This window comes from Anopheles cruzii, chromosome X (assembly GCF_943734635.1).
Source record: "Anopheles cruzii chromosome X, idAnoCruzAS_RS32_06, whole genome shotgun sequence".
NCBI lineage: Eukaryota > Metazoa > Arthropoda > Insecta > Diptera > Culicidae > Anopheles > Anopheles cruzii.
The window spans coordinates 9455655-9466755 of NC_069143.1; the positions used below are offsets into that span (position 1 = coordinate 9455655).

An 11101-nucleotide genomic window follows, 5' to 3' on the forward strand; every position below is an offset into this window, starting at 1 on the left:
GAAGTGCACTGCACTGCTGCAGGAATCCGACCTTTTTCTGATCGAAACCAGGATGGATAAAGCCGCACACTTCGAGCGTGGTGGAATTGAGAATTCGAAGATTATTCGAAGCTATTGAAACCCACAGGATACGAAGCGCAGGGGCACATCGAGCGAAATGAACTGAATGCAAATGCAAAGAATGAACGAACGAGCCAGAAATAATGTTTGGAATTAGGTGTAACGGAAAACTAAACAAACAAAAAACGCGTACATAGTTGAAATATTGTATATATATATATATACAATTATGCTCTTTTTTGCTGGGCCGGCCACGAAAACACACGGATTACACGCAGCAGCAGCAGCAGCAGCAAAAAAAGGTTTTCAGCATATTGTAACACCCACTTCCCTTCCTACCCACTTACGAGACCTATTTACACGCAAAACGGCAACGGCAACAACTGTGTGAAAAACCAAAACATGGCGGACCTGGAGGAAGAAGGTTCGCAAAAATACAAAACAAAAGCAGTGGAAACAGGAAATGTAGAAAATGTTATTTTCGTAATTGGATGCCGAGGAAAGTGGGAGAACGGGAACTAACGTGAAGCAAATAACAAAAAACCTTTTTATTACTCGCTAACGAAATTTGATGAAAAATAAAAAGGAGCAAAATAATATTATGAATAGGAGGAAAGACGATTAAAGAACCGAGAGTCCCGGCGTGCAAAAATAGAAGAAAGAAAAAAATGAACAAAACCACAACCCTAGATGCAACATTTAACAATACATTTGATGACTTATATACAAAGGCAGGTGAACGGGCTGGGTGTAAGCCAGCGAACAAACTAGAAATTTGTCTCTCGGCACATTGAGCGAGGCGTGCGCGAAGCACTCTCGTGGTTGTAACGTGCACTAAAGCTTCGGTTCCGTATTCAACCACACATTTTAGCTCCTTAATCTCACCTTTTTCGACTTCCAGCTCCATGGGAGAGAGTAATAGTCCCAATCGCTGCGCAATAGACACGCAAAGAGGTTCACACACACAAACTACACAAACCATGGCATCCCCAATCAAGCAAACGGAACTCTATAGTGACTCTATAGTCTATCCAACAACCGTTACACACACACACACACACACACACACAGTAAAAACAAACAGCGTAGAACACGGAACAAGAAAAGCCGGAAAAGCCAGATACAGAGCGACCGATCGAAAGGACGATGGAAACCGAAACGAGTAAAATAAAACGAAAACCAAGGCAAGACCAGACAGCTAGTCGCCAGGCACAGCTAGTGACACGGCGGTGTTCTCCAATCAGGATCAGGATGGGAGGGCTCCTGAAGGGCGGTACCATAGTATATTTTGTATGAAGAATCGGAGTGAATCTGGCAAGGCAAGGCTCGATCGAGATGGCGAGCAAGAGAAAAAACGGAAGCGACGCAACTGGCGCGATGAACGATGAAGATGGTGAACGTGTTGACTAACAAGAGCCCACTATAAAAAGATATTTAAATAAAGAAAAAATACGAAGAAACTATTTAATGCGGCTGCGGCCTTTCAACGGTCGCCGTTCCAAAGTCTTGCAAGTGTTTAAATTCTACGCGATGGCGATTGTAAACGTTTTACACAATTTATATGGCTGTTTTTGTTCCGTTTTATTTTGCTCCCGATGCGAGAAAAGCTCCTAAGCTCCCCCAACACCCTGTTAGATAAGGCCCGAGGACCCGGGTGATTAACCACACACACGGTGGGCTGAAAAGTCTAGGGGCTTTACACACAGATGGTGCTAGTCTGATTGCACTCTCACCGCTTTTCCCTGTTCGTTACACGGCTTTCAAAGCAATGCCAATACTACATGAATTCGAATCTTCGAATCGCTCCCACATTGACCGTATTCGCCAGATTTGGCTAACCCAGTAACTACTGGCCATTCGCAGACCTCGGAAAACATGCCGCCCCAGAAACGACAGTTCGCTCGAATGGACATTGCGCTGGAATAAACGTGTGGCTCTTGTTGGCGGAGATGACGTTGATGAGTAAAGCCACAATTTTGAGCGAAAACAGAATACATAATACCCCTTATCTCCGGGACTTTTTGTAGTCCATGTGTTATGTATCTTTACCAAACTGTGCATGCTGTGCTCTCCGACGTCTGAGCTGTTCAAAGTTATGTTCGATAAAATTAAAGATCTTCGAATGTTTCTTCAAAAGACCATCCTTTGCATTCAAAGCTCTTTATGGTACACTACTAGGCTGGTCAAAAAGTTCGTAGCCTCGATATCAGGGAGCACTGCTAAGAGCCTAATTTTTATTTGTTATATTGTTACACTCTTCATATGAACAACTCTTCAGATTTGGCCCCGAGCGACTTCCATCTGTTCACGGCCCAAAAAAATGTAATGCGTGGAAAGTGTTTTTCATCAAATTATGACGTGATAACAGCTGCGGAAGCGTATTTTGAAGCCCTTCCAGTTTCTCACTTCAGGGATGGAATTTATAAATTGGAGACTCGTTGGAACAAGTGTAATGATGTTCAGGGAGACCATATACCAAAGTGTATTTCAAACCATAAAAATGTGTTTTTCTTATCGAGGCTACGAACTTATTGAACAGCCTAGTAACAGGCCACCACTAGGTAGACCTACTGGGTCCTTTAGCACTAGCCTCGCTAGCCAACGGCCACCGGTTCCAGACACCGGTTCGTTCTGGACGAGAATCGGCATCGGCCGGTGGTGGTGGCGATGATGGTAGGGCAGAGGATAAACTGGAGCAAAAAACAAACGAAGAATGGGAGAGAGTGAGAGAAAAAACAATGGAGTTGAAGGGAAGGGTGGGGTGGAGAAAGTGAGATAGAATGGCTCACGGGTGATAGGGGCCGCAGAAGCCAGGGCGGGAGACGGGATTGGGACGGGGTCGATGTAGTAGATCAAGGAAGAGAAAGAGAGAGAGAGTGAGTGAGATTGGTAGGTCGGCGGTGGGGCGGCGCGCGACAGCAAGCAAAACTCGGAGTACAAATAGCGCGCCGGTCCGCCGGTGATAACTCAGTTTGACGGTTGTAGACGAACGAATGAAGATTACCGCGCTCGAAGTACTCTACAACCGCCGACAATAGCGGACCAGTTGGCAGTTGGCCGCCATCATCCGGTCGCGGTGTGTATATTGGTGCCCGAGCCACGGCTACTCGGCTACTTAACGTTGCGGTGCCAGGTGCTGTCGCTTTGGTCTGTGGTGTACCTACACACCCCTAGAGAGTCTGTGTCTGCCGCCTGTGCGCGTTGTGTAGTGGCATCAACTCAATCTACGGAGCAGCCAAATCCTTCCGGCGGAATCATGGATGTGGCGGAAGAAAACATGAGCAAAGCCGACACTATCAAACTGCGCCAGAAGTACATCGGGTAAGTCGTCCGAATCTCCCGTATCGCCAGAAGGAATGGCAAGATCCAAGATCCCTTCAAGATCGGGGCCGAACGGAGCAGCACCCTTGACTTGAGCGTTGAGCTGGCTGGGACGCTGGCTGGGACGGGGTAAAGCATCCTCACGGTCACAGGGCACAAGGTCCCCACCCGTCGATCGGTGTCAAAACCACCCACGCGCCTTCGCTTCGCCTTCGCCGACGCGACGGACGCGAATGCGAGGATATGCGACTATTTTTATTTCCGGCAGCACGCCACGCCAACTACGCCGTTGCCAACTCGCTCGTGCCCGGTATCATCATCATCATGACGATGATCATGAAGATTTATGCGCCACCCCCCACCCACCCCCGGCACACGTTTGCCGAGTTGTGGACTTTGTGGCCCGCCTTTGTTGCCGTTTTGTTTTTTTTTTTTTCGGTGGCGCGCGCGCTCTGTGTTGGCAAGCGAATTACGAACGCTCAGCACTTCGCACAAACAGAGCCATCACACACACACGCGATAACGGCATGCGAGGACCCACTTGCTGCCGCTTGCCGCCGGCCGCGTTTTGCGCTCGACACTGCTATGGACTTGTCGAGTGAGGTCGCTGCACGGCACGGAAGAACGATTGTTGTTTCCGACACAGAGAGGGAGCGAGGCAGAGATAGAGAAAGCGAGGGGGGAGGGGGCGCCCCACAAACCCAATTGCTGTTACGTCCACTTCTGGTCCCAGTACCCAGTACAACAAGTTCTTCACGAAGTTCCACTGTTCATTTCCAGCAAATCCTGTCAACTGTTTTATCGTGCCAATCCACTGAAGATAGTGCGCGGCCAGGGCCAGTACATGTACGACGAGCAGGGTGCCCGCTACCTGGACTGCATCAACAACGTTGCCCACGGTAAGTGTCGAGTCGGCGTGGCCAAGTCGGCGATGGGAAACGGCCCAGCCCAACAGGAACTGCTCAGGTACTCAGGTTCACACGTGCTACACACGTGGACCCTTGGCTATTTGCCACGAGTACACCCACGAGTGGGGGACCGCCTGCTGGACCAGTGGAAGATTTGTAGTTAGAGGAGGGAAGTAGAGGTTCAATTGACGTAATTGGCGCTGCAACGAGACCGGGACCTTAATGAAACGCTCAGCCGAGGTCGAGCCCCGCAACGGTATGAACAGTGATAGGGCATGAGCATCACCCCCTCAGAACCGTTTTCGGGGTGCACGATCGTAGAGGATCGTGAGAGCGAACCATCATCGCTAGACGCTGTACTACTTGCAACACACACACACACACAGATAGCTCCGTTCGAAACAAGCTCACTTCTTTCTTATCGATCGGCCCCGGCGCGCCCTAATCCCAATTCTTGGCCTGGAAGCACAACAAATCACTAACGAAGAGCGATGTGGAGCTACTTGGAGCTTGGAGCATGTGGAACCATCGCGCATCAACTATGAACTCCGGTTCCGGTGGTCCGGACCTGATGGCGGCCGTCCAGTTGACGTCAACCAGTCAACAAAAAACCGAGTCCAACAAAGTCGCTAGAGTCACCATGGTTTTGTAGTCTTCAGTTTTCTTGGTTTTCCCTTTTTCATTTTCATACTTCGTGGCTCATGGACATGGCAAACAGTGGGGCACTGCCATCCGAAGGTGGTGGAAGCCGGCGCACGCCAGCTGGCGATGCTGTCGACCAACAATCGCTTCCTGCACGACGAGCTGGTCCAGTGTGCCCAAACCCTTGCCCAGAAGATGCCGGGCCGCCTGTCCGTGTGCTACTTCGTCAACTCCGGCTCGGAAGCCAACGATCTGGCCCTGCGCCTCGCTCGGCAGCACACAGGACGCCACGAGGTCATCACGCTCGATCAGTAAGTCGATGCACACGGTTCCCCAGCTCCCAGCTCGGTTAACCTTGTCTTGTTCCTTCCTCAGTGCCTACCATGGCCACGTGTCCGCCGTGATGGATGTTTCGCCGTACAAGTTCAACCAGCCCGGTGGCGGTCCGAAGCCAGACTTCGTGCATGTGGTAAGGCTTCACGCAGCGCAGTAACCATAGCAGTTCTTCAATATCTGTCGCACCGTCGCGCCATCAGGCACCGTGCCCGGACGTGTACCGTGGCAAGTACCGGGACTGTGACTACCCGGAGGGCACCGACCTGACCGAGCTGTACGTCGGCGAGGTACAGCGGATGCTGGATGGCAGCCCGACCGGGGTGGCCGCCTTCATTGCCGAGAGTCTGCAGAGCTGCGGTGGCCAGATCATCCCGCCACCGGGCTACTTTCGGCGAGTGTACGAGTAAGTGACGACGTTTTTTTTTTGGTTTTTCGCAAGCCGCCTTCGAAGATCCTTACCGTTTTTTTTTTTTCGATCATTCCGGTAGGGCGGTACGGAAGGCGGGCGGTGTGACGATCGCGGACGAGGTGCAGGTGGGATTCGGGCGGATCGGCAGCCACTACTGGGCGTTCGAGCAGCAGCAGGTCATCCCGGACATTGTGACGATCGCGAAACCGATGGGCAACGGACATCCGGTCGGAGCCGTGGTCACGACACCGGAAATAGCGGAAAGTTTCGCCTCGACGGGTGTTTGTTACTTCAACACCGTAAGCACCGATTGGCACCCACACTGGGACGCGTCTGTTATAATTATTCAATCTCTCTGTCACCGTTTCAGTATGGTGGGAATCCCGTTTCCTGTGCCATTGCGAACGCGGTGCTGCGGGTGATTGACGAAGAACGGTTGCAGGAAAATGCTCTTCTGGTGGGCCGCTATCTTCTCGAGCAGGCGGCAGCCCTCAAGAGCGAGTACGGGTTGGTGGGAGACGTGCGCGGAATGGGCCTGTTCGTCGGTATCGAACTGGTGTCGGATCGCCAGAACCGGGTGCCCGCCACCGACGCCGCCAAGCTCGTGGTCGAGCGGATGAAAACGATGCACCGGGTGCTGGTCAGTAGTGACGGGCCGGACGACAACGTAGTGAAGCTGAAGCCCCCGATGGTGTTCACGAAGGCAAACGTGGACGAGTTTCTTGTGGGTTTCCGCGAATGCTTAGCGTACCTGCAACAGCAGCAGCAGCAGCAGTCGCTGGTCTTGGAGGCGAAGCAGATGGCCGTGGTGGCTGAATCGCAACCGGTGCGTGTTACCCATTCGCTCGCGACCGGTGGCGTTCTACAGCCCGGTCCCATCGGTGTTGGCCAGCGTGATTCGTCCAATCTCATCAAATCGGTCTAGAAGAGACATATCTTCCCAGAGCAGCAGCTTCCATTCCGAAGTAATTTGTTATTTGAATTGTGTTTGTTTTTCTCGCTCAAAAATACTGCTTTTTTCCGTTGTTATCTTATATGTATAAGAGGTTAATTTGCGTCCGAATGGCACGTCAAACCGTCGAGGAGCCAGAGTGGAGTGTCTAATCTTTTAATCGACTTGAGTTAAGCTACAGTTTGTTCGAGTTGAACGGACCAATAAAACGGTAACGTTGCGCGCGTGTGCGATGTACGGGAACTCATTCCAAACGGTATCCTCATGGAAAAGTATGGAATAGTTATCATCTGTTTGTGACTCAGTCTGGGGCTGTAACTGCTCTCCTTTGCAATCATGATTCATCATTTATTTTGTTTTCGCCTATCATTTAACCGTCAAGACCATCTCTGTTAATATTCACCTGCTTTTCCATGGACGTTCTACAGGGTCAGGTTCATTTAAGATTCTCTTTTTCATTTGATTATAAAACAAAAACGGCCTCAGAGTTTTCGATGGTTGAACATTTATTCGAAAGGTTCATTTATTACATTTTTATGTATAAAATACAATTTCGGTTGCAGAAAGTTGGGAAATATGGTAAACTTATTTCCAAAGTGCTAGGTCTTCAACGCAAACGGTACGATATTTGAAAAGCACATTTCATTGAGGCTTATTTCCGCCTCGGTGGCTATATTGATAAGCATAATTGTCGTTTTTGGGATTCGGAAAGCCCACACGTCGGGCAAGAGAAGCGAATGCACCCGAAACGAGGGACTGTTTGGTGCGCATTTTGGGACTGACGATATCATCGGCCCATTTTCTTCTAAATTGAAGAAGGAGCCGCCGTAACCGTTGGCGTTGACATCTGGTATCAACTTTTGATATTTTATATGGATGTTTCGTAGGTCTTTCAGTTTGCTTCTTTCACTCGATTGTTGTCGTTTTAGTGGCCAGCAGCAGCCAGCAGTTATTGCCAGGAGTCACTGCGCCATTCACCGCGATCCAGTTCGTTGTCTGTTGTTTTTGCATGAAAATATTCAGTGGATTGCAACAAATAAGACAACGGATGATTGTTCTAAGGTGAGCTGTTGATGTTGATAACGGCATTGGTGGTGCGGCGGGCGCAACGGACGTTTATACAATATATACAAAGTTTAAGGCTCGAACAACTATCCAAAGTTGGTCCGGTTGTGTTTTGTTTACGGTGTGTCAAACAATAGAAACACCCAATAAAAAAAATAGAACACAGTTACAAATAAAACAAAATCGATGTTTACTAGTGGCTTCCACAATTGTGTGTATCATATAGATTAACATACATCGCCATCGTAAAGTACACAATTTAAAAAACGCACCTAGAAGTTTGTTTGCGTGGAAACGCTTAAACCAGCAGAACGACACCTAGCTATCGCTACGCTTATCAGAACATACATCATCGAATATTCAACATGACCCCGACCCTACATTCTTAACGCATATTGCAAGTGATAGTGGAAATAATGACGCCGTTTTTGCATTTGCTTATCCGTGGTGGCATTCAAGGCGTATTTCCGCATCCAAAGGAAATTGTTACTGGCAGACCTGGAAACAAACATTTAAAATTAAGTATTCATTATAAAAAAAAACATGTGTACGAAAAAAAACATGTGTACGAAAAAAAACATGTGTATCGGCAAAAGCAAAAGTAAACTTCAAGAATAGCGACTTTTCTACTCTGCTCTAGTCGCTATTTGTAGGCTGGTAGGCTAATGAATATCAATGTGTATCATCCGAGAGCTACAACCGCCGAGGGATGCTGATCTCAAACAGATACTCCCGTGGTCGAGCGGCTTCGTAAGCGAACTCTTTTAAACAAACTGTTCTCGTATCGTTATCGATACCGTGGCACCTTCTCAAGCGGGGCCTACCACGTTCCCTCAGTCCTTCTGGACGGCCCAAGAACAGCTTCACGGACTGGTTTGGCGTCCATCATGACGACTGGTTCGCTATAGCTTAGCGTGTCGTATATGCGATGCGACAGTAAGCTCGTGAACAGCGAACTTCAGTTCGTTGTTGTAACGGCTGCTCCATGGTTCCTCCACACAGGCGGGGCCGAAAGCAATCTGAGTGCCGATGTGTATCGCTATTCGCCCATTCAAAATAAACATTTCTTCTCCATGGTAGCAAAATAAACGAGAACCAACATCAAAAGTTACTCAAATAGCTATTTTTATGTATATTTTTTCCCAATAGTTGAACTACATGGTTATGAACTGAAATCTACTGCGATAGGTATTAGAACATGTCTACCAGTGAAAGTTGATGTTCAGAGCAACGGTTTTTTTTTTTCTTCCAACGCCTAACTGCTTCTAGTCAACCGCCCTATTTTATAGATTTGTTTTATTCCTTGTGTTTTGTTTCAATTAACTCAAAAGATTTTGTTATAATCTTATCATTCAGAAAACAACAGCGATGAAGCAGAAGTTGCTGACAAAAAGATCGATACCTAAAAATTGAACGAAACTTGTGTGCCTGGTGGTTGCCATGGTTTCCTGGTTACTCAATCTCGTACCGTATGAACCATTTGCAACTTGTTAGAATAATGTTAACCGTCGTCAGATTACCTTAAGAATATTGCATCACCACCGCTTAAACAACTGCATTTGAGTATTGTACGTTTGATCGTATCGAGCGAGCTGTGACGATTAGAGATGGTCGGGTTTGCTGCATTCATGAGACGTTTTCATACCACATAAGAGCAATCAGTTTGAAGTGTATCGCAGTAACACAAGGGATGCATGTAAGTTACACATTTTGTTCTATGTAAATGTGTTTGTGTCATGCCATCTTTTGATGCCGCAGAAAATGGACCATGGTAATGACAGTCCTAGGGTGGAAAAATGGCTAGCGATGCATCATAGTTTTTTTTGTTCGAACTTAAACGCCACCTATGCCCACGCGCAGTCGTTGAAAACTTATCGGAATTCATAGATCTGAATGCACGACTCGGCCACATGCTGAAGGGTGAGAGACTGATACCTACGGAGGAATGTAAAGTAGTAATAACGGACAGCAGATTATCAAACAATCTTCATTTACCATTCCGATGATCGATGGTAATAATAGCCCTCCATAACGGCGCGCGACTTTTGGAAGCAAATATAATAAAACCCGGCAAACGATGCTCCGTTGATGTCTTTTATCTTGTGATCAGGTACCTGTGATCAGTGCAGCGAAAAGTAATGGAACGTTTCGTGTTAGCAACAAAATGTCTGCTCATTTTAATCGAAATGAACCTGCTAATAATTACCAAAAAATGTTCCTTCCAACGCATGAAAACAAAGTCACTCTTCTCCAGCGCATCGTAGTCAAAGTCGTCCGAGTTGAACGTCTTTTGATAATCGCTGAACGCGGCAAACTTACCCTGAAAAGATACAATGATACCGCGAAACATTGCATTACTAATGACATTGTGGAACGCAAACGAAAAGCGATCGCCACTCACAAAGTGCTTCCTATCTACGTCTTCGTCGGCATCCCATTTGCGTGTGAGGAAGGGATATTTCTTTGAGATGATTTCCCCGTCGAAAAACGTAGTCAGGGTGGGGAACTCGAACGTTAGGCCAGTAATCTTCAGGTACCCGCAGAGGTACGAGTTGGCTTCGTCGACGTGCTACAATGGAAAGGGGGAAAGATAGTTAAAGCGACGTGTGGTGGCGACTGGCCAAATTTCTCCGCACCCTTACCTGTAGCACTACCTCCACCTCGTATGCGTTGCCTTTGGACTTTTGATACCCGCGAAATTTGGAGCCATTGTACAGCAGCGATTTTGTGACCCCCAGCTGCTTGGAGTTGTTGGGTGGAGGCGGCACAATGTCAACGCGGACGGGCATAGTTAGATCGTCGGTGCTGGTTTCCGGAGGGCCGGCGTCGGAACCGTCGGTGGATTCCGCCGTGGAACAGGAGACGGCTTCTTCGGCTGCTTCAGCTTCGTCGCGCCTCTCTGGCTTCTCGGTTGTACAAGTAGTTCCGTCGCAGCTGCCACCACCCCTGGGTTCACCGCTCGTCGCAGCACCCGGAACGGTGTCACCGTCGCCGTTGTCTGTTGTTTGGCTCTTCAGTGCGGAGCCGAGTGCCGAACCAGGATGGTCCGGATCGATAGCGGTGACCGGATGCGTTGTGAAACTGGCCGTTTCGCTCTTCCGCTCGCTCAGTGTGCGCGGCGAGTCACCGGCGTTTTCATCGACCAGTTGCTCGCACACGGCGGTGGCGGCGGCGGCGGTGGAAAACGTTATCGCAAGTTTTTCCTTCGAGGTAGCGCTTAGCGTACTGCCACCACCACCATCGACCTCTGCCGCGATTGTGAGGTTATCTTCGTGGTCGTTGCCGTCGCCGCTGCCGCTGCCACCGCCGCCGTCTGCGTACTCGAGGTCAATGTCGTCGTCGAAAGTTAGAACTAGTTGCCTTTTGATGGCTTCGATGATTGCTGATTGCCGATGACGATGCTGATGG

The 11101-nt window shown here is 48.8% G+C and overlaps 2 protein-coding genes across 3 annotated transcripts; one reads left to right on the top strand and one right to left on the bottom strand.

Moving 5' to 3' along the window:
* The first annotated feature begins 3045 nt into the window (after positions 1-3045).
* On the top strand, positions 3046-7084 carry LOC128274593 (alanine--glyoxylate aminotransferase 2-like). The gene is made up of 7 exons (XM_053012834.1): positions 3046-3381; positions 4162-4280; positions 5008-5242; positions 5307-5400; positions 5468-5670; positions 5756-5975; positions 6047-7084. Exons 1-7 carry the CDS (start codon positions 3317-3319, stop codon positions 6599-6601), a joined length of 1491 nt encoding a protein of 496 aa, XP_052868794.1. The 5' UTR covers positions 3046-3316; the 3' UTR covers positions 6602-7084.
* A 93-nt stretch (positions 7085-7177) lies between these two features.
* LOC128274604 (glucose-induced degradation protein 4 homolog) lies at positions 7178-11101 on the bottom strand. Of its 2 annotated transcripts, XR_008269313.1 has the most exons (6): positions 10336-11101; positions 10095-10262; positions 9900-10013; positions 9689-9807; positions 9214-9628; positions 7178-8191 (listed from the first exon to the last, which is right to left on the bottom strand). XR_008269313.1 is itself a non-coding variant. In XM_053012846.1 (5 exons), exons 1-5 carry the CDS (start codon positions 10480-10482, stop codon positions 9565-9567), a joined length of 612 nt encoding a protein of 203 aa, XP_052868806.1. In that variant the 5' UTR covers positions 10483-11101; the 3' UTR covers positions 8802-9564. The 2 variants fall into 2 exon arrangements, 1 of the variants encoding a protein (XP_052868806.1); XM_053012846.1 differs by lacking the exon at positions 7178-8191 and having other exon boundaries at positions 8802-9628.